Below are 24381 nucleotides of genomic sequence, written 5' to 3'. Positions count from 1 at the left end.
TGGGAATCAAAACGAAGCACAGGGTACAGGAGAGGCAGGAGACAACAGTGCTTACGATGTTATGAACTCAGGTGCCTGGAAATTAGGACTAAATTGGTTAATTGTGAATTCAAACAAAATAAATGGAGATAAAAAGAAACAGATTTTTAAGACTCTGATGTACAAATTCTCACACAAGGCAACTGATGTATGTATTAGACTCCTGTGGTGTACAGAGCACTATAACAGAAGCAGGGTAAAATAAAATTTAAGTAAGTCAAAGTATGACCCTCATGGATCTTATAATTCCAGCAAGAAGATAAAATACGTAGACAAATAACTATCAGTTTTTAAATAGTAAGACATGCATTAAGTAGTAATGGAAGATATCTCAATGAGAACATGTATGATTGAAAAAAAAAGCTGGTCTGGTCATGCGGTGAGGCATAAGGGATGGACATCTTTAGTGCTATATTTGGATCCAAAAAGGTCTCTAGCACTATTATCCTCTATGGAAGACATAAAGAAATGTGATTCAAGAACTGTACTGAATAAATATGGTTATGATTTGTACTGGTAGAAGCATCTTACTGGCGGTCTGACAGTTTACTCATCTGTAAAATGGGAAGAACAGCACCTATCTCTCAGGGTTATGAGAATAAAATGAGATAACACTTGCCTGCCATTTAGCATAGTACCTGGCACAAAGTAGGCACTATACAAATATTTACTACTACTATTATTATTTTATCAATGAAATCACAACTCAATCAAAGTATAGGAAAGCTATGTAGTATACATTTTGCCTGGGATTGGGTGGAATGGTGGAAAGTCCAGATCTGGGATTTCATTGGTAAGGGAAGAGAAATTTCAATGAAGAAACTATCCCTGTCAAACAATAACTCTTCTACAACTTATACACTTAAGAGAGTTGGTAGGGGGCATCGAGAGCTTAAAAAACTACTTGTCCTGACCAGGTCACTTAGTAGTATTAGATACAGGACTTCAAGCTAGGTCTTCTAGGCTTTAAAAGAGGCTCTTTATACACTTGACTATACTATCTCTTTAAATATATACTATAAGCATTCCTAAGTAAACATTTCTCTTATCTTGGAATCATATTAACTTCTTTAAAATTTAAGTAACTAAGTGTATAGAGAAGCATATGTCTAGACCAGGGGTTCTTAGGACTTGTTTTTTACAGTAATATTCCAATAACTATATTTCTATAAAATTGGCTTCTTTTGTTGGCCTTTGTATTTTAAGTACTTTAAAACATTACTATAAGATGGAGTCCATTGGTCTCACCAGACTGCTAAGGGTTCCATGACCCAAAAAAGGTTAAAACCCCTTGGTCTGGATCTACAGATGGAACCCACACCTATTTGAAATGGACCTCAGAAATTACCTAGTTTAACTTGCTACTTCACTTAGGAATCCCTTCCAAAAATAGCAACTCAGTCTCTGCTTCAAAACTCCCACTGATGGGTAAAGAAAGACCACTCAATTCAAAAGACATCTTTAAACTGACATCAATCACCATTCTTAGAAAGGCAGTGGCAATTTGCTCAGTGATTTCAGTCATTGTGCATTGCTTTAGGCTCCTTCCTGGCCATCATTTCCTCATGAGTTTGCCCAGAACCAGGGCCTCTTCACCTGAGGTCTGTGAATTAACTGCATTTCAATATAATTAATTTCCTTTGTAACCCTGTGCATTTCGTTTTGTATTTGTTGTCTTCTATTAGAATGTAAGCTCCTAGAGGACAAGGGCAGTCTTTCTATCTCTGGTGTTTAGCACAATGCCTGTTATACAGTAAGTGCTTAAAAAAATGGATGAATTTAATTTAGTTTCATGCATTCTTATGTGTCAACTATCACATTTATTCACAAAGCAGTCCATTTCACTTTCAAATAGCTCTTATTATCAGAATCATCTTTCAAACATTAAACAGTATATGGATCTATAAAATATATTTCAGAGATACAATGTAAATACTTTCACTGGTCCTAGTACTCTCCTACAGAACTAAATGTAAAATCTAATTCCTTTGGTCACATTACTAAATATTTGAAAACCAATTATAAGGTCCTCTGGGATTCATATCCATGTTTAGATTGAAAAACTTCATCAAGGGGCAGCAAGGTGGCTTAGTGGCCTGGAAATGGGAGATAGGTTCAAATCTGGCCTCAGATACTTCTTAGCTGTGTGACTCTGAGCAAGTCATTTAACCCTAAATGCCTAGCCCTTGCCACTCTTCTGTACTTAGGAAGGGTTAAAAAAAAAAAAAAAAAACTTCATCAAAAGAATGAAGACTCAAAGGAAAACATTTTGAAAAGAAAAAAAAAAAGACCAATCAGCTCAATATAATTTGGGGGAAATTGAGAGCAATAAATAAAATTATTTTTTAAAGTGAGTTTCCAGGAAGATTTTAAATATTCCTTAAATTTTTCTGAGCTGTATACATGATAAAAATTGAAGTATTAACTTTAGATATACCATTCATCATTCAACAGAAATCCCAAAGCACGTATTATGCATAAACTTACGTTTTAAAACAGGGATCACCAGACATGAGCTGCATGCTTATCAAGACCTAAGAATGAAAAAAAAATAAATCTTAAAAAAGTATAATATGCAGAGAGCTTCACTAAATTATGTTCATGACACTAAGCCAATTTAAATTAATGCTTTTATATTCTAGTATTGATAAATATGAAATTTAATGTTAAAAGGCTAACAGATCTAGAGAATGGAGTGGAGAGGAAAATACAAAGACAGGTAATTCATCAGTAAATCTTTCAGTGATCTAGCTGAGTCAATGCTTTCATTTGTAAGTACATGCCTTAAACATTAGATAAGAAAACAAAACTTCATAACTGATTGTTTCTAAGAAACACATCTAAAATGTAAAGTCATACACAGAATAAAAATGAGAAGCTGGAACAAAATTTGCTCTTTGATCAGGTGAAAAAAAAAAAGTAGCAGTTGTAATCATGCTATCAGACAAACCAAAAACAAAAAGTCTGATTAGAAGTTAGGGTCATGGGCTCTAGGCCTCTGTTTAAGGAGGGGACTTGGCACCACTCCTCCCCATTTCCTACCAGATATGCCACTTTTGAACTTCTTTGTGCCTCTTCATCATGCCTTCCTAACCTGGAGGAAACTCATTGGGAAATATCCTCCTGCCAAACTCTCACATATGCCCCTCTAACTGAAGGGCAGGACCAGTCTCCAGGATCTTTATTGAGGAAGTTGATCCAGCACAATTTTCTCCTTATTTCCCTCCAGTTACACTGCTTTTGGACTTTTCTATCAACCCTAATTGGAGGAATTTAAGGTTAGCATTGAAGCTGGTATGTTGACTACAGCTTCTGTTTATCCATTGGCCGATAAACATTTCTTAAGAAACTAGTACTAGGCACTGTGCTATTCACTAGGGATACAAATAAAAACAAAGATAATCTCTGTCCTCAGAGAGTTTACAATCTAAAAGTGTATACGGATAGATGGAGGCTATAGGAAATTAGGTAGCATGGTGGCACAGTGGATGAAGTGCTGGGTCTGCAGTCAGTTAGACTCATCTTCCTTAGTTCAAATACATCTCAGGCACTATGACTGTGGCCAAGTCACTTAACCCTGCTTGCCTCAGGTTCTTCATCTGTAAATGAGCTGGAGGAGAAAACAGCAAACCATTCCAGTATCTTTGACAAGAAAACCCCAAAAGGGATCATGAAGAGTTGGACACGATTGAAAAATGACTGAATAACAATAGGTAACTTTCTACTGACAAATATCATCTTCAGTTCTGGTTACATATTGTAAGAAGGGAATGGATAAAATGAAAGATGTCTAACATAGTCCTTCCGAGAAAACTATGTTAATCATGCCACATAAGAAACGATTGAAGAAAGTTAGGAAGTTTAGCCTAGAAAAGAGAAGACCTGATAGCTATTTTGCAACTACTTGAAAATCTGTCAGATAACAGTAAACCAATTTTTTGTGTTCCTCGTTTTACCTCTTGAAGCTAAAGAGTAGTAGGTATGAAGGATCACTTTTTGGTTCAAAATTAAGGACAATTATATCCATTAAAAATGAAATGAATTGGGGATATAGACTCTAAATGATCATCCTAGTGCAAACATAACAATATGGAAATAGGTTTTGATCAAGGACACATGTAAAAACCCAGTGGAATTGCATGTTGGCTATGGGAAGGGCTGGGGGGAGGGGAGGAAAAGAACATGACTCTTGTAACCAAGGAAACATATTCTAAATTGATTAAATAAAATTTAAAAAATGAAATGAAAAATGTAATTAAATTAATTAAAAAGCATTGGACTTGGGTTCAGGAAATCCTGGGTTCAAGTGCTGCCTCTGATATATTAGTTGTGTGACCACAGGTAAAGTTAATTAACTTTTCTGTGCCTAAAGCAACCCTTTAAAATGGTTACGGATGAACTGTCAACCCACATAAATAAAGGAAATTTCACACTGGAACTTTCTCACATTAGTCAAAATCCCACTCTCTTTCCCTTTAAATTAAATGGTCTTTGTGTGTTAGGGAGTTCCTGTCGTTGGAGATATTTAAGCAAAGCTTAGCTTTCATTTCAGGGATGCTGTAGAGGGGATTCATCCACTGGGAAGTAGGCTGGACTTCTTTGATTCTTTTCCCCATAACATTTCTCCTTCAGATATTACTCTTGATCTTTTTTTTTTCAGTTTTAATAAAAATTGAAGATATTTTGACCAAAATGTTTAGCTCCTTCATAGATAAAATTTCCCATTAAGCTTGCTTATGTTTTTATTGTGACATTAATCAACATTTGTTACTCTATTTTCATAAAATATGAACATTTATTTACAAGATGAGTATTTCTGTATGTTCCTCCACTTAAGTTTGCAAGTACAGAGGTTTCCTACATTCTAAGAGACAGCTGGTCTCTTTACAAAGTGTTTGGCCTTTCTGGATTTCTAAGAAAAGGCAGAAGCTGGCACAAAGAAAATGCCACTTATTAACGTGGAGGCACTATGCAGACAGATAACCCTGAGACTTCAGGGGTATAATGTTTACCTGGTGAAAGCTAATGTGGCATGGACCAATTGGAGACGGTTTTACTGAAATCACTCAAGTCTCCTCAATTACTTTGTATAGGTCTTCAGTTCCTTGGCAAAATGTTTATGGATTGTATGACTACCAGGCTCCTAGAAGTGCTTGTCAACAATAGAAAGGAAATTAGATTACTTCTATATGCCACTATGATATCTATTAAAGCACATGGACCTCATGAGGATAATTCAAAATAGATAACCTCATTTATATGTCTATTATAGATGCTAAATAATTAACCCTTAAGGGGCTGTAGGCACTTTGGAATGGCCAGTGGTAATATCTCCACCATTCCCAGAAGTGATCTTTTAAGTGGTAATGATCTCTTTCCATATAGTTATGGTACCAAATGAGGAACATGAGGTTCACTAAGTGAACATTAGTTGCTTCTGTCTACATCAGTGACTTGTTCTAGGTTTTTCCATTATCTTTGTGCCAGCTTCTATCTTTTCTTAGAAATCCAGAACTGGTAAATGCTTCAATAGTTGACTAGATTTTCTTTTTTGTTTTGTCTTGGTTCTGTGAGTTTTTCTTTGGCTATGTCTCACTCCTAAAACCCTCAAAGAAGTAGTAGTGTGGCATTGTGGAAGTCAAGCTATATCTTGGATTATGAAGGCCACTGACTACCCTTCTTTTTACCTTGATGTTGGCTATTACTTGAAAGCATCACTTACACTTACTAAAAAGGTTAAAAACTACATTCATTTCCATTTGAAGAAATTTGCTTACTTTAAGAATAGAATTATCTTGTCTTGTATTTTTGGTATCATAACCTTCTAGTAAACAGCGACGAGTGGTATTTCCTGATCCAGCAAACTCTGCTAGGTTTAGATCTGCAAAGCCCAGCTATGAAGAAAAAGGGAAAATATTAGTAGAATATTTAGAAGCACTACTCTATTTGTTTACCATAATATTTTGCTAATGAATGAATTTGTTTGTGAAAGAAGTTATGCTTGTATAGAAACCATTTTATATAACTTTTGAAGACCTTCCACATCCTAATTTTTAAATGACATTCCAGAGGCATAGAGCAGAGAAGTGATTTGCCAAAGTCAGAGAAAGAGAGCAAATGGCAGAGCAGATAAAGAGTTGGCCCCAAGGCCAGCTGAATGACAAAGCGGTCACAAAGGTCTTAGCTTCTCAGTCCTCTAAGTAACTCTCTAAGCAACTCTCTAAGCTGATGATGCAGAGAAAGTTGAGGGATTTCTCCATGCCAATATTTTCATAGGCCCAGTTACTATCCCTACTCCACATGACTAGTAAATGATTGAAGATAGGCCCAGACCCTAGGCCTCCTGACTCTTAGACTGTTGCTTTTGCCTTTATACACTCTTACTTTCCAGTCCGGAAAGTTAATTAATCCCAGGCAGACACAAACTGATTTCCCCCCCAATATTTCCTGATCTCTGTTCCATGTGAATTTCACATTTTACCATTGCCTGTTGGTGCCCAGCTTGAGATGGCACAGTGATCACCTTCCACTTAGGAACCGTGACCATTCAAGTGGTGCATATAGTTTACCTGGTACGACTTCTCTACTGTCACCAACTATAAGATGTGTTATTCTGACAATCTTCCCAGTTCCCTCTCAGTTTACAGCAGTTGAAAGCACCCCTGTTCCTTCTACAAAGTCCCTGATAGATTGGTTTGGTCTCATACTCAGTCTCTGCTGTCAACCAGAAACTCACTCCAACTTTGCTTTCTCTCATTTTGTTCCTAGACTATACTCCTTCTTCTCTGTTGTAATCATTATCTAGCCCACATAATATTTTTCTCTGCTGTTGTGGTTTTATGTCAAAAGACATAAAAGTTTATCTTCAAAACAAAACAAAAACCCTTACCTTCTGCCTTAGAATCAATACTATCTATTGGTTCCAAGGCAGAAGAAAGGTAAAGGCTAGGCAATGGGGGTTAAGTGACTTGCCCAGGGTCACAAAGCCAAGAAATATCTGAGGTCAGATTTGAACCCAGGACCTCCCATCTCTGGGCCTGGCTCTCAATCTATTGAGCCACCTGGCTGTCCCACAAAAGTTGACTTCTTATAGTGAAAATATTGCATCCTCAAAAGTTAAACACTTGTTATAATTAGAATGTTTAAGAAAAATTAAGAATACAAACTAACATCTATTATTAATATACATTTTCACCAGTATTACTATTTTAAGACACGTGAACCATTAAAAATAGTAGTAAGATTCCATTTACAAAGTGAAGTATTGTTTTAGTGGCCCCTTGGTGGTACAAAACTGGTCCAGCAAAGGACAAAATAAGCTTTCAGGCTATATGGAACTTTGGTCACAGTACGTGATTAATCAATAACCATTTATTTAAAACTATACTATGTTCCAGACACTATGCTAGGGACTAAGGAAACAATGACAAAGTCTACCACAAGGAGTTTACATTCTATATGGGGAGACAACATAGACAACATACACAAGTGTGCAAAATATATACAAGGTGATTTTGTAAGGCATCAGCAGTTGAAAGGATGAAGAAAGGCTTCATGTCGTCTTAACTTGAAAAGACTAGAGATTGAGTGTTAGAGAAAAGGAGAGAATGGACTCTAAGCCCAAGGGACAGTCAATGCAAAGGCATGGAAAAAGGAGTTAGAATCTCATGTATGAGGAACAGTGATCAGGCCAATCTGGCTAGACTATAAATTATGGGAAAGGGAGTAATGTGTAATAAGGCTAGAAAAGTAGGTTTGTGCCAGGTGGCAGCAGCACTAAATGCCAAACAGAGGAGTCTGCAGTTAGTCCTCAAGGCAAAATGGGAAGAAGCTGAAATTTATTAAGTAGAAGAGGGATGTGGTCAAACTTATGTTAAGGAAATCACCTTGGCAGCTGTCTGGAGGAAGGACTGAGATATACAGAAAGACCAGCTAAGAGACTACTGCAATAGTCCACATGAGAGGTGACAGGGTCTAAACAATGGTCAAGGTTATTTGAGTGAAAAAAGGACAGATGTGATAGATATTGTGTACGCAGAAATGATAAGATGTATCAGGTATGGGGCAGTGAGGAAACTGAGGTTATAAACCTGTAAAGCAGCAATACCACAAGAGTAAAAGGGAAATTCAGAAGGGGGAAAGATAATCAATTTATCTTTATCAACATTACATGTGAGAGCTTGAAATGGCTATGGGTTAGCCACTTGGTGATGTGGGAATAGAACCCAGGAGAGAGACTAGGGCTAGATATAGATACAGATAATCATCTACCTATAAATAATAATTAAACCAACAGGAGTTGATGAGATCACAAAATAGAGTAGAAAGAAAACAGAAGAGGGCCTAGGGCAGAGTACTGAAGTATACTTAGTTGTGGGGAGGGGGAAGAATATGTGGAAAAAATGATATGGAAAATATTACAGCAAAGGAACCTAAAAAAGAATGCTTAGCTAAGCAGAAAGAGAATGAAGAGAATCAATGACAGGAAAACCCAGAAAAGAAAAAGTGTGATAAACAGCATTAACTGTTGCAAGGAGATCAAGAATGAGGACAGAAAAGGCCACTAAGTTTGCAATTGAGAAACCACTGTTCACTTTGGAGAGAGCAGTTTCAGTGGAGCAGAGGGTGGAAACTAGACTACAAAGGGTTGAGAAAGTAGTGAGAGGACAGGAAGTGAGAACAATAAGCACAGATAACTCTTTCTAGGTATCTACCTGAAAGGGGGAGGAAAGATAAAGAATAACTTGAGAGGGTGATATATTCTCCTTTGGTTTCACACATTAAATTATAGGCATAATCTATCTTTGAATCATGTTACACTGTGATATCACTCAAAGGGGATTACCAAAGGCTAAACCCATTGCACTTCTGGGATCTGGTGTAGGGCTCCAGAAATGTTTGAGGTCTGAGGGAGTTATGTGCATGATAATCATGTTATCATTCCCACAGCTCAAGGATTCACAGATGATTACATGTATCCATTGGAGGCATGCTAACACAGGACTAGATTTGTTTGCATTACATATACCAGAACTAGCCAGGTTCCAGAAGCTGGAGTTTCAAGAAAATGGGCCTTACAACGGGGAAGGCTGAATATTTCACTTTAAAGTTCATGTACAGAGTATCCATGTGATAGATCCACATTGCTCTCATGAAAGTTATTAGATTTCAACCAATTTCATCTATATTTATGGAACTCTCTTGTATTTAATTTCTTTATGACTCCATTCGTTTATGCTATTATGTCTGAGTCTTCAATCAGCAAGTGGCATAAGTAGTTGATATAAATTGCATCCTGAATTACTTAAATTTCAGGTCTACAACCAGCAATAAGGAATAAACAATTAAAAAAAATGTTACTTTAGAGAATATATGTTTACCTTTGCATAAGCCTTTCCACCTTTTAATTCCTGCCAAAGACACAAAATACAACCATAAAGTAATTGTTTATTAAAGCTGTAAGATATATGTCAAAGAAATCACTGTCATTTGTATTCATATTTCATAATACAATTACCAAACACCATCCTGGGCTTTATTTGCAAACAAAATATTTGAGAGTACAAATGCCACATGCAGCAGGGGTTTCTGTGGGTGTATGGGGAATGAAGATGGCAATCACATGAATAAAATGTGGGTGTCCATTTGTGGTATGTGAACCTTAGTTAACCAGAATTTCCCCAGGATTCAACTTGAATGAGAAAGATGAAAATACCATGGAAAAACTGAAAGTAAGGGCTTAATCAAAGAAAGAAGTATAATGAGATTTTCTAGACCCTTGTAGGAATATGCAAGGAAAAAAACCATGTTTGTTATAGTCTACTTTTTAAAATAAGCAAAAAAGTACTAATGCATTTTTTAAAAGTTCTATGACAAAGGTTACAACAAAAAAGGGGTTTCTGGTTAATCATTAACTGTAACATTCCTCTTTGGCTATTTTTGTCAATTAAGGTTTCATTGTGTGTAGTCTTCATAGCCTAGTTGGAAACATAACCACTTGAAGATAAGCAGTTGGAAAGGGTCTGATGAACCCCTGAAAATTAAGGTAATTATTTAAGGACATTTTAAAAAATCCACTGTAGGCCTTTGTAAGAGGGTTTATAGAAATGTATATGCTGTACATAAAAAGAATAGAGCAAGGTTACAAGTTATTGTTAACAAATGTTTGTTGAACTAAACTTAAAGCAAACACCAAACAAAATAATGAATACAACACAAAGCAGTGACTACAAACCATCTACTGGATGATTCATGATTTAGATAATTTAGAATGATTCCTCTGTGTATTTGGGTAAATCTTTATGCACAGGAAAATCTGACCTCTTTCTCCTGCACTTGCCCTACAACTAAAACTATAATGCACTGTATCTTAACACAGAATAAATTAAGTAAACACAGTATAACATGGTAGAGAGGATATTCCTCTTAAATAACTCTTTCCTTTTAAGAAATAACAAGAAAACCTATCAACATAATGACTGAATCTAAGAGCATATGCAAGTTCCTCATCTTCTGCCTATACTTTAATGATAGTTTTCCTATTTGTGAGGTTTTGGGTTTTTTGGGGGGGAGATGCCCAGCACCTCTTTAAAAGTTTGCTTAAAATTCTATTTTTAAAAAATGCTTAAACAACAGTTAGGTAAATAATTATTCATTTCAAGAAGGAGAGATTATTTTAAGTCTGATTTCAATAATGGGTTTATAAAACCCTAATTTTACTGGTTGAAACTGCACTTTTGATCTAGTACTAAAATATGACTATCAAAAAGAATATAATACTTAAAATTTACAAAGTGTTTTCACACAAATTATCTCATTTGATCCTCTCCACAATACCATGAATTAGTTATGGAAGGAAATATTCCCCTAATTTTACAGATGAGGTAACTGAGTCTTAGGATAGATGAATGATGTCATAGCTTTACATAGCTAGTAACTAGTAGAAGCAGGCCCTGAATACTGATCTTCTGACTTTCCAGTTATCTTGTTTTAAAAAGAAAATTTGGTTCCCTGAGTGAAAGAAAATGAATGCTGCCTTTATTCAAAAGACTAATTAAGAAGGCTAAAATGCATCTCTCTTGATCTAACATAAAAGAGTAGAGCATCCTAGCTAATTTAAGGCTTAATTAGATGAATCTGGGTTTTTTTTTTTTTGGTCTTCTGAAAAGTACTATTATAATAGCAAATATTTACATTATGTGCATATATTTATATATTCTTTATGTATATTTCCAGCTTATCTTTTGTTTAATTCCCAATATAATGCAATATCATTAGTAATAAGATATACATGCTAATGAGACAGGGTTCTTGCCTTGTGCTTACATTTCTCACTTTTTCATTTTTCTTCAAATTTACTGTATTTCTGTAGCAAATTATAATTACAATCACGAGAAGCCCAATTACATCATAGGTATAACAAAAGAGAAAAAGCATAGCAATAACTGTACAAAGACAATTACTACGGAAATAATTATGACCTGTAAAAGGGATAAATTGTGTGCTATTTTTACCTTCCTCACAGAGACCCTGTAGATGCAAGGATCCAGAATGCCTGTAGCAGCACTCGCACTCATTTTGCACATAAATGAGAACTTCTTTCTCCAGTGAACACAGTTTGCTTGCACCACCTCTCTGGGGAAGGGGGAAGAGACAAAAGAACCAGTTAATTACTATAAATGATATGTGTTTTAAAAAAAATTGTACCCTTGTACTTTAATCTGATAAGTGATACTGAATAGGCAACTAAGGTTTTTAGAAAATAATGGAAAAGGAAAAAAATACAAATTAATGTTCTTGTTCCAAAAATTCTGTTTTGGAAATTTATTTCCATTGAAATATTTTTACTATCCAAAGGAAAAAAAAGGATACAGTTAAATACCCCAATTTGTATACATAGTTACTTCATATATAGTTATGATTTACTGAAATAAATTTAGTTATATTCTGTCCCCTCCTCCATTCCATTCCCCTAGAAACTCTGGGACCATTTTATCAAATGAGACACCTTGATGTGAGTGGTCCTATCAAGGTTTGTGGAAGACTTTTAGAATTCTCCTTGGAATATGGAAGGAGGCACAGTTTGTAAATAGTATATTTTTACTACATCTAGGTTTGCTTCTGAAAGTATAGTAGGGCCACCAGCAGCATAAGTCAGTCTAAGAATCTTTCCTTTGATGCAGTTAGTCACTAAAGGCAAACAAAGTCCCACATAAATGGAGCCTGGGTCTTTCAGACTTGGTGAATGCCCAAGACCATGTGAGTCACTCATACCCTGTGCTACTGACCAGATGTGTTTTTCTAAGGAACTGAGTCAGGGCTGGAGTCAAGTCCTGCCTCTAACCCTATTGTCTCTATGACCATGGGCAAATACTCAACCTCAGTACCCAGTCACCTGTCTAACTATAGACTATAAGTTATAGATAAAAGGCAGCATGACATAGTACTGTGTCAGTGACAGAGAAACTTGGGCTCAAATACCACTTAGTTAAGCAAACCTATATTAGGGGCAACCTAATGCGGCACCCTATTCAGGTTCAGTGTTGGGACAAAAACCAGATGCTTTAGGTCCAGTTTACAAATCTCAGTATTCATCACACACATAATTTCTTACAGCCTAGTAACATTTCATTACATTCATTTACCACAATTTGTTTATCCTTTGTCCAATGGATGGGCATCTACTTTGTTTCTGATTCTGTGCTATAAGGAAAAGTGAAGATACTTTGGTATATATGAAGATTTATAATATCATTTTGATCCTCACAACAATCCCATGAAATAAATGTTATCATTATCCTTACTTTACAGATGAGGAAACTAGGACTAATACCAGTTAACTGGCTTGCCAGAGTCACAGTGCTATTAAGTGTCTGAGGCAAGACTCAAACCTAGGTTCTCTTGATACCAAGTCCAGCATTCTACTCTATCCATTCCATTGTACTCAAATATCTTCTAATTTAAGAGGGAAAGTCCTCATCCAAATCCAAATGCCAAAGTTAGGAAGACTGAAAATCTGAATGAGAAGTAAAATTTTGTAAACAACTTTTTTTTTTCCAAAGCTGAAATTCAAAACAAGTAGCACTCCTACTTTATGCTCCTGCCATCTTCTTCTACATGTACAGGACCTGGTTCACCAGTGCTCAGACTGAACATACTTCTCACACTACCAAAGCTGAATAACGGGATATATCATAGTTTTTTGTGGAACCTCTCTCTAGTGTGTGGCAGGGGCTATGCAAAAGATTGAGAGATAGAGAATAGGGATAAGGTAGAAGGTTGTTAAGAAAAAGAACAGGACAAGGACATAGAAAGTCCCAGAAATTTTCACAGATGCCCTGGATTCCAGAACTTAAATTTTTATATCAAGTTTGGCTCAACAACCATGGTGATTGTGGGGGGGAGGGAGGGGGAGAAAGGAAGAAATAGTCATTGTGTTGACAGTCTGTGTGCCAGGGTAATCATGATTCTGTGCTAGATCTTATAGCAGAATTCATAAACTTAAATGTATGTATTATGCTATAGTACTGTACATACAAATTAATATTAACCAAATAGAGAAGATTCCAGGTTTCCTACTCTTAATTTAGTGATTTCTCTATTATTTCACAAGCTAACCACAAGATCATGCCCTAAATTTACCAGTTTAGGTTGATGATATTAAGTTAAGTTGATGATATTCCCTTCATACCAAGTCTAGCACTCTAGCCTATCCACTCCAATTTTAAACTGATAAAGAGTTTAAGAAGAATGTTTTAAACCAATATCTGATATTGTCCCTTGGATTTATTCTGTATGTAGAGATATTTTTCCAATGGCCTTTTAGCCATTTCTTCTCATTCACAACTCTACTAGAAAGGATAAGACAAGAGATGAATGGAGAAAATAAAATAAGTGATCCTGTCTGCTTAAAATATCAAGGTTTTCTAACCTGATTCCCTTATTTTAAAAGTAAGGGAACTGAAGTCCTAGTCTTTTAACACCAAATCCAACTCTCTTTGATTTTTTTTTTTCATATTCTTATCTTAGCAATGGACTATTCAGCAAAGCAATATTCTGGTACTGTAATTAACATAAGCAGATGAAAACTAGCCCATTAAAAAGGAAAAGTGAAATAATGTAAAATAAAGGCTGGGGAGATATCTTTGGTACTTTGAACAATGACTGAAGTAGTATTGACCCCTTCTAATGTATTCAGTGCATATGGCATTTGGACTACATCTACTAGATGTAGATGTACTAGAACTACATCATTCTATTTGTTTTAGGAACACTTGCCTTTATCATTATTAAATCTTTTTTTTTTCTGTTGCTTTGTTTCTTTTAAGTGGTTAAGTGACTGAAACTCAAAGGAAGCTGATGAGTCACAGAAGGGAAAGCACTAATGTGACTTTGATCACAGCTGCCAAATACTTTTTCTGAGTTTGTTTCCATGGTAACCAACCAATAAAACAAACTGTTACAAAGTTTGCAAATTAATGGTAAATGTGAAATAAACATAAGAATTCTAATTAAATTAGAGATCAACTTTGTGAAATTGTTCTGCTCTGGTCAGTATAGGATCAGACAATTGAGTACTGGAAGGGCCCTCAAAGATCATCCAGCCCCCTTCCCCCCAAGTATTGTGTTTAGTTATGAGCAATTCAATAACCATTTAAATGCCCTCTCTCTGCCTGGCATTGTGTGAAGGCAGTGGGAATACAAAGACAAATATAAACTAATCACTGCCTTCTGCTCTCCAGGGAGAAACAAGTACGCAAATGAATCAATGCAAATTATATACAATGTACATACATAATAAATTTGTAGATGGGTGATCAGCAAGGGCTTATTGTAGGAGGTGGTATCTGAGCCAATTTAGAAGAAGGCTCACAATTCCAAGAGGCAGAGGGGAAGGAAGAAAACCTTTCAGGCATAGTTTGTGAAAATGCATGGAGTGGTGGGGTCTGGTAAGCAGTGAATAGCTAGTCTTCTGGAAAGGACATTTTGATATCCCAATGTAATTTCACCATTGAACAACAATAATGATGACTGGCATTTATGGAGTCATTATTTCCAGGGAATTCAATGAATTTGCAATATGCTCAATCTCATTAAGGAACAGAATTTTAAATTATAATCTAAGTATACAGATGATAATAGGAATTGGTTTTTTTTTAAAACAGACCTAATTAAAGAACTGCTTTTATGAATTCTAATGCTTTACCAAGAATTTATGATTCCAGTTCAATTTAACCTTTAACAAAGTGAGACAATTTAGATATTTAAATAAGCTCTATTTTCTTCACAGTTAATATAGATTTCTTTTTATAAAAAAAATGTGGTTTGGGGAACTGGATCTCTTAAGAAACACAAGAAAAAGAGCTAAAAATAATTCAGCATTGAATATATACGCTGAAACCATGGAATTATACTTTTAGCCATACCACTAAGAAATATCCTTCAATGACCTGACAAATATTTCTATTTTGTTCTATGTGCAACTGACATATCTGTTATAGCTAACCTAAAATATGTGGTAGAAAATTATTTAAGAAAAATAAATGGCAAAAATTCTAGTTTAATATTGATGTTCTGGAACCAAAATATGCTCCAAAGTTAATATTCCTTAATGGGACTTTTCTACTAATCTAAGAATATAAAATTTAAAAAAGGTAGTTAGGGAAGTATAATTTGATGGTAGTTTAGTATAGTAGTATATAAAGTATATATATAGTATATATAGTATATAAAGGTAGTATAGAAAGGAGTATAATTTGATGGTATGGTAGTGATTTAACACCTCTTTATATAGATACTTGTACCTTTGAGAAGAAGACTACTAAATGTTTAATGTAAGCATCTGCACCCTGGAAATTGGCAAATGCTATTGTCAGGTCTTGGTTTATTATTCTTTTGAATGTCTAGATTTAAGAAAGTGATGGAGAAAATGTTAAACAATATAGATTAAATTTTTTAAAATGTCACATATATTTTGGGGGGGGGCGTGGAATAGTTGGCTGTTCAACATTTATTAGTACTTTATTAGGCCTTGGTAGCCAAGCCTGTTACTAAAACCAGATCATTTTTTTTGCTAACTACAGTCATCTGGATTTTGTTGGGGTAGGTGCTTCATTTACCAAAGCAGATGGCCTTTGCTTTAACCTGTTGCTGCCTAAAATGTCATTGTCTTAAAGTTAACCTTCTCTAACTTAAGTAGGCTGGTCCTCATGATTGACACATCTAGTTCTGCCTGGTCAGGAATCGGGAAATCACTGATTTCAAAGCATTATTATGATGAATGATTAAATTTTAGAGCTACCTGGATGACCTTGGGCTAGGTACTTCTCCCCTCTCTGGGCTATGGTTCCCCATTCATAAGATGAGAGGTTTGGACTAGAGGATTTCTAAGGTTGCTTTCAGGTCTAAATCATATGGACCATTATCCTATAATGGAAATGTTAAATGGAAAGTTGAAAAATACAGACATATGTACATTTCTGGAGTCAAAACACCTAGGTTCAAATTCTATTTCTGCTGCTTAGTATGTGATACAATGGCTAGAGTGCTGGACTTGGAGTCAGAAGACATGATTCAAATATCAACTCAGATACTTTACTAGCTGTATGACCCTAGGCAAGACCTCTCCAGAGTCTCAGTTTTCTCATCTGTGAAATGAAGATAATAGTGGCACCTACCTTACAGAGTTGTTATGAGGGCCAAATGAGGTTTGTAAAGTGCTTTGCAAACCTTAAAATTCTGTGAATGCCAACTGGAATAATGATGATGATAATTATTATTTTTAGATGAGGAAACTAGGACCTGAGGGAGGTTGTGATTTAATCACAATTTGATGAAGATGATGATAATGATCATGATGATGAAGATGTCACAATCCCCCTTGGGCTCCAAATTCTACATCTATAAAATGAGAGGGCTGGGTGACTAGATGGACTCTGAGATTCCTCCCAGCTCTCTTGATCATGCACTCTCTTTTTTTCTTCTCCTCATCCTTTCCCTTTCTCTCTTTCTCTCCTCCTCCCCCTACTCTTGTCACTCACTATGGAATTCAATTTGTTTTAAGATCTATTTTCCTAATTAAAAAAATGCTAATATTACAATTAGCTTTTATAATATACAAGACATTATTAAGAATGTTTGACTGCAAAACGGTAGACTGTTGGCCATAAAGCAAGTACAAGACAAAAAAATGAGCAGATCAGTGGATTGAGAGCCAGACCCAGAGATGGGAGGTCCTGGGTTTAAATCTGGCCTCAGACATTTTCTAGCTGTGTGACCCTGGGCAAGTCACTTAACCCCCATTGCCTAATCCTTACTGTTCTTCTGCCTTAGAACCAATACACAGTATTGATTCTAAGGTGGAAGGTAAGAGTTTTTTAAAAAAAGAGCAAAGTTGAAGTGCTGTATTGGTAGCTAAAAATAATAATATTTAATTAGTTTCCATTTTAAAATTAATGTAGAATTTTATGATTTGCAAATTTTTTTGCAAACTTTAATTTCACATTATCCTCACCATAATCCTGTGAGTCAGATATTATTAACAGTTCAAAGATGAAGAAATTGAGAGGTAAGATGAAATGGGGCCAGGACAGGGTAGTTCTATATTATTCTGAAAAGCTCTTGCCTCCTTATGCCAAAGTACTTTGAGAGCTATTTAAGTTAAAATAAACTTAAATTTTTCATGTTTTTTATTCTTAAAAAATTTTATTTAATCAATTAATTTTGAATATTTTCCATGGTTACATGATTTATGTTCTTTCTCTCCTCTCCTTCTACCCCTCTCCCTTAGCCAATTCCACTGGGTTTTACATGTGTCATTGATCAAGACCCATTTTCATATATGAAATTTTTCTAATGTTATTAGTAAAGGTGAAACAAATTTATAGCAAAAAATTACTTCTGAAAAATTTCATATTTGGTGGATAATTTTAAAAAGTATTCTAAATAAATCAATGCAAGGTCCTACAATTTATACTCCGAAGTAAAGATAATATAACTGCATTTTAAAAAAGGTTTCAGATAATTAATTTACAAGATATATCTTTGTTAAATTTTCCAATTTAAAATATACCTTCCCTGAAAATGAAAAAGATGTAAAGACTTGCTTATTAATGACTTGGCTGACCTACATTTTATTTTTAAGAACTAGATGGTTCTTAATATGAATGGAAAAGAAACTCACTTTACAGGGATTCATCTTATTTTACATGAATAAGAATAGATTGGTAATATACTAGCCATGAGATACAGGATGCTGAAACAATTACTTGAACCTGAACTCTTTTTGTTTTGAACATGGATGAATAAAAAGTGTTCTGATTTATCCAGGTGATATAAATATTACTAATATTTTAGGCTCCCCCCATTGATATTTGTGATTACATTGGTGTACAGAACCCCAGATGAGATACCTTTTGTGCTAGTGCAGATGGGGACCTTTTCTGCACCTCTGAATTAGGAAAGAGATCACTGAAGCCTCTCTAAAGTGACTTGTCCAGAATTACACAGCTAGTCTGCTAAAGGTGGGACCTGATCCCAGGTCTTTTTGGCCCTGAGGTTGGTTTTCTCTCTACAATATCCATACTTTTGTGATTGCATGGTCTTACTAGTAAAAAAGTTTGAAAATGCAACTTCTAATAAGGGTATACTAATTTATTCATAATTTGTGTATTACTTATGTGTAAAAATAGAAATTATAGTCAACAACAAGCCACTGGAGTTGACTGAGTAAAAGGGCTGATACAGTTAAACCTACACTTTAGGAAAATACTTTGGCATCTGTGGAGAGGATGAATGATATGAGTGGGGCAAGACTTGAAGCAAAGAAACCACAATGAGGTGGCTATTACATCAATTCACGTGAGAGGTGATGAGAGTCAGAACTAAGGTGTGTGAAGAGTGAATCAAACTCTCTTTGTCTATTAATCAGTAACTTTTAAGTTAATCAACCAAAAACTTAAGTACCCCTACTTAGTACCTTACCAGTCACTAAGTATGGGAATTCGCAAGTCACTTGCTAGAGTGGGTGACAACTCCAGAGGTCAGTGCTCTCCCTTCCCCCAGCAGTGCTAGGCAAATTGAAAGACTGTGATTGGTTCCCATAAAGTGAGGAAGGGGCAGGAAGTGACACAGAAAAAGGACTATAAAAAGTCCTGAACTCCCTGTCCAAGGGACTTCTCCTTTAGAATTCTTCTTTTGGGGATGGTTCCTTGGGCTTTTGGACTTCAACTTCAACTTGGAGTTTTGGGCCTTTCAACTGTAGTTTTTTATTTTGGGACTTTGACTTTTGGCTTTGGAGCTTCTTGGGATCAGGGACTTTCTTGTTGGGTTCACTGCTGCCTGGGGAGCTTAGCTCATGAGGGTTTTTCTTCATTGAGACCTTGCCTGGATCCTGCCCAGATTGCTAGTGAGTGACTAGGATTCCCACGTGGAGATTGGAACTCTGTTGCTCTGTTGGGAGCAGCTTCATTTCACCAGATCAGCATTTAGGGTAGGCTAGGTAGTCTCCTTAACTCTTTCCCTTCCATATTTCCTTCTTTTTACTAACATTCCAATTAAACAAAATTGTTAAAAGCTGCTAACAGTTTTCCGGACTTAGGGAAAATAGTTGGCTACCACTTTTTTTTTTCTAAATAACTCTCTTACTTAGTCAAAATTCCAACAATAATAACCATTATAGGTGGAAGCTTTGTGAGTGAAGAGAAAGGACATATAGGAGACGTTGATATCTAGAGAGGCTTAAATTCAGCCCCATGCTTAACGAGTGGCTATGGTGAAATGAAAAGCATCTGACCAGACCTAGGTTTGATTAAACTTTGTCACCAGGTGTTGACCCTTTGTACAAGGAGGCTATAAAAGACAGCTTTAGGAGATTATTAGGGAATTCTTGAAACTTCAGGGAACCTCCTGGAAGAGTGCTGCAATATTTTTTACCTTCTTGTATATTACTTTGACCCAGGTTTATTGGATGTTTTTTATTTTTGTTCATGTGAATCCTTGGTCTCCGAGTAGTCCACAGTGTAAGTCTGGGAACCAAGAATATCTTCATTCACAATTTTTTGGTGAATAATTTAGGTAATCAACTTGACATAAGCTTAGCTCAGGGTTTCACAATCTAATCATTATAGAATATCAGGATTTAAAGGTCAAATGAGAATCTAATAGGCATATATACTTCCCCCCTTCTATCATTACCACAGTATTTGTGGATCCCCTCCCACAGTGCCCCCCACCCCCTTCAGACCTTTTAAAAAGTATCTCTTCATTTTCAGCTTTTTTAAGTTGAGGTCTCAATATATGTAGTTTATTGATCTAGGATTCTAACTACATTTTAACAAAAAAAAATCTAACAAAACAGGGATTGTTCTAATGAGCAATTTCATAAAAAATACTCCTAAGTAATTTTATAGTTAGCTTGGTGAAAATATATTTTTCAATGAGAGCTTGGAATAAAGAAAAAAACAATAACTATATTTCAATAGGTAGTGCAACCTTTTAAAAATAACATGACTGTCAAGAATTAAGATTTTTTAAAAAAACAGTCTAGAACCCAATTTTCCTTTCAGTAAAAAAAACTTTCTATTTTAAATTTTTTGAGATTTAATTGCTGAAGTCAGAGAGGCAAGAAGTGTAGTGGAAAGAGTACTGGATTAGAGGATTCATTCTTAATTGCTTCTGAACTCTGTAACCCAGCTTCTGACTCATTCTACCAAAACTTCTCTCTATCCAGTTACCACTGATCTTTTAATTGACAAATTTAGTGCCCTTTTCTCAATCTTTGATCTTCTTAATCACTTTTCAGCCTTAGCCACTGTCATCACTTCTCTTTCTAGATATTCTTTCCTCTAGGTTTTTGACACAGATCATGTCCATTAACCATAGATATATTCCAAAAGTCTGTCTTGGGCCTATTCTTCTTCCTCTAAATTAGCTTGCTTGCTCGCAGCCCCGGTGGATTCAATTATTAACCAGGTCTATATATCAAGCCCTAATCTCTCTCCTGGGCTTCAGATCCCTGTCACAAAATGTCTTTACCCTTCTTGAACTGAATGCCCTTGAAGTATCTCAAACTCCAAAATTGAACTCATCATCTTTCCCATCTTAAATATTCCCCTTTCCAACCTTCCTATTTCTGTTGAGGGTTTGGCCCCCTTCCCAGTCACCTAGGCTCATAATCTAGGTATTGTTTTCAACTCCTCACTCTCTTTCACTCCCTAGATCCAATCTGTGGTCCAGGTCAGCACTTTTCTCTTTGTAACATCTCCAGCATGTTATTTCTCTCCTCTGACATGGCCATCACCCTGGGGGAAGTCTCTATCACTTCACAACATAGACTTTTGCAATAGTTTTTCCCTGCCTCAATCTCTCTTTTAATCCACCCTCCACTAAACTGCCAAAGTGATCTTCCTAAAGGGCCAGGCCACCTTCCTATTTGACAAAGTCCAGCAGGTCCCCAATAACTCCAAAATCAACTAGAAAACCCTTTCTTTGACTCTGAAAGTCCTCCACAGCCTCTTTCCCTCCCTCCCTTTCCAGGCTTAAACTTTACTCTCCTTCACAGACTATACAATCTAGTGAGGCTGACCTGCTTATTGCTCTTTCCACATGATATTACACCTCCTGTCTCTTGTTGTTGGGTATCCCACTGTGCCAGAATACTCTCCTTCCCTACCTCTGCCTCCTTACTTCAGCATACAGTTCAAATCCCCTCTTTTCCAAGAGGCCTTTCCTGATATAATTTATCTGCATGCTATTCCCCTCCTTAAATGGTGAACTGTTGAGGGCAGAAAAATACGATTCCTTTCTTTGTATTTCCTCAGTGCTTAGCACAATCTGGCACTTAGCAAATGCTTAATTTGAATCACTGAATATCAGAGTGGGCAGGAAAATAATTTTCCCTCATTTGGTCCTCTATCTCTAACTCTTCTAATCACTAACCACTTCACTGATATCTGAACACATAACTTTACATAACTTTCTCTAGTTTAAAGATTTTCCATTCCTTTAACCCACCACTGTATGTCCTGGTCAGATTACTAATCCTAGTTCTCCTCTCCAGGATGGAATCCATCTTGGAAATGGCCTTCCTAAAATGTAAGTCCCAGAACTGAACAAAATACACTTTATGTAGTATAGCCAGGGCAGAGTAAAACTTCTCTATCACAGGAGTAGCTGGGTGGCTCAGTGAATTGAGAGCCAGGCCTAGAGACAGGAGGTCCTGGGTTCAAATCTGGCCTCAGACACTTCCCAGCTGTGTGACCCTGGGCAAGTCACTTGACCCCCATTGCCTAGCCCTTACCACTCTTCTGCCTTGGAGCCAAACACAGTATTGACTCTAAGACAGAAGGTAAGGGTTTAAAAAAAAAATGCTCTATCACCTTCCTTCTTTAGTCACTGGGCTCCAATAATGCAGGCTACCATATCATATACCAGTTTAGACATACACTATTGTCTTATACTGGACTCTTTCCTGCAAATTTGGTTTTGATACAGATTTTTACCTCATCAATAAGAATGTATTAAGCTTCTACTATGTGTCAGGCACTGTACTAATTGCTGGAGCTATGAAGATAAAACAAATAGCCCACAAATAACTTTCATTCTAACTGGAGGACACATAAAAAATATGGGAGGGTTCAGTGGACAGCCAGCCAAGCTTGAAGATGAGAGGTCCTGGGTTCAAATGTGACCTCTAGCTGTGTGACTCTGGGCAAGTCACTTAATCTCAATTGCCTAGTCTTTACTGCTCTTCTGACTTGGAACTGATACTCAGTATCTATTCTAAGACAGAAGGTAAGGGTTAAAAAAAAGTATGTGTAAACATATGTACACATGCATATGATAGCTAGCATTTATATAATGTTTTAAAAGTTCGAAGTAGATACTAATTTGCAAATTCATTTAGTTTTGGAAGAAGGTGCTAGCAGTTAGGGGTGAGGGAGTGACAGGAGGCGGGTAGGGGTTATCACAAAGACTTTGTCGCTGAGTCTTAAGAAACTAGGGATTCTCAGAGGCTTAAGTGAGGAAAGAATGTATTTCAGGAAGATCAGGAGATGGACTGCCACATTTAAGGGTGGCCAGAAGATCAGTTAGACTTTACTGTAGTATATATGAAAAGAACTAATATGTAATTAGTATGGAAAAGTAGGATGGAGTTAGGTGGTGAGGGGCTTTAAATCCCAAACAGGCGAGTGTACATATTTGATCCTAGAGGTAATAGTGAGTCATCACAGTTTACTGAGTAGTGGAGTGACATGGTCAGACCTACACACTAGGAAAATCACTTTGATAGCTGTGTGGAGAAATGTCCTTTATCATCTTGCACTTGTAAAATTTGTCTTTTAACTCTCATTACATTTCATCCATTATTGTAGCTCAGCAAGGCAGAATCTGGTGGTTGCAACCTATACTACTAGCTTGTCACCTTCAAATTTAATAAGCATGCTTTCCATATCTCTCGTGGACTGGAGATATATTGGTGAGAAGATTAAAAGTTTACATTTGTTCTTGAGGCTAACAGGGAGCTAATGGAGGCTATTGAGAAGGAGGAGAGAGAAATATGTGTATAATCAGATCTATGTTTTTAAAAAAATCACTTTTGTGATGTGTGGATGTGTGGAGGATGTTTGGGGTGGAGAGATGCCTGAGGTAAGGGAGACCAAAAAGGAGGTGGTTATAGTTAGAGGGATAAGCATCTAAACTAAGGTGGTGGCTATGTGAGTGAAGAAGAAGTTGAGGCGAGAGATATTAAGAAAAAAAGCAAGATTTGGAGGCTCAATTGAATACATTTGGGGGGGGGGGGTTTGGAAGTGCAGAGTCACTGGCAGATACTGAGGTTGTGACCTGTCTGGGGATGCTTGCTGAAGTAATAAGGAAGTAATATGGAAGAAGGGTGAGTTTGGGTGTGAAAAGATGACAATTTGAGACATGTTCAGCTTGAGATACCAACAACATGCCCACTTTGAAATATTTAACAGGAAGTTAACAATGTTGCTCAGGAGAGATACTAGTGCTGGATAAAGGGATATGAGAGTCATATGCACAAAGAACATAATTGAATCCAATTAGTTAATGAGGGCCCAGAGTGAGAATGTGTAGAGAAAAGTGAATAAGGCCTAGCATGGAACTATGGGTATCCTCAATGTTGGGATTGTGAGGATCAACCATCAAATGGGACTGAGAGGCAGTTATGTGGAAAGGAGAAATGCCAAGAGAGCAATGTTGCAAACACTCAAAGAAGAGAAAGACTAGGAGGAGGTGGCCAATACGATCAAATGCTTCAGAAGGGTCAAGAAGGATGAAAACTGAGATGAGACCATTAGAACTGGCAATGCAGAGATCACT

The 24381-nt window shown here is 36.3% G+C and overlaps 1 protein-coding gene across 4 annotated transcripts in view; it reads right to left on the bottom strand.

Moving 5' to 3' along the window:
* Positions 1-24381, bottom strand: part of EEIG2 (EEIG family member 2) — a 76768-nt gene that overhangs the window by 35853 nt on the left and 16534 nt on the right. Inside the window, exons 2-5 of one of the 4 annotated variants that reach the window (XM_001381882.5) lie at positions 11553-11673; positions 9420-9449; positions 5817-5933; positions 2527-2573 (exon numbers count right to left, since the gene is read on the bottom strand). In XM_001381882.5, the coding sequence (XP_001381919.2) occupies positions 2527-2573; positions 5817-5933; positions 9420-9449; positions 11553-11673 (315 nt within the window). The remainder of the gene's footprint in view (positions 1-2526; positions 2574-5816; positions 5934-9419; positions 9450-11552; positions 11674-24381) is intronic. The other 3 variants (XM_056819159.1, XM_056819158.1, XM_056819160.1) reach the window with 3 other exon arrangements.

This window comes from Monodelphis domestica, chromosome 2 (genome assembly GCF_027887165.1).
Source record: "Monodelphis domestica isolate mMonDom1 chromosome 2, mMonDom1.pri, whole genome shotgun sequence".
In the NCBI taxonomy this organism is placed as follows: domain Eukaryota; kingdom Metazoa; phylum Chordata; class Mammalia; order Didelphimorphia; family Didelphidae; genus Monodelphis; species Monodelphis domestica.
This window is presented reverse-complemented; position numbering and strand designations above follow the sequence as displayed.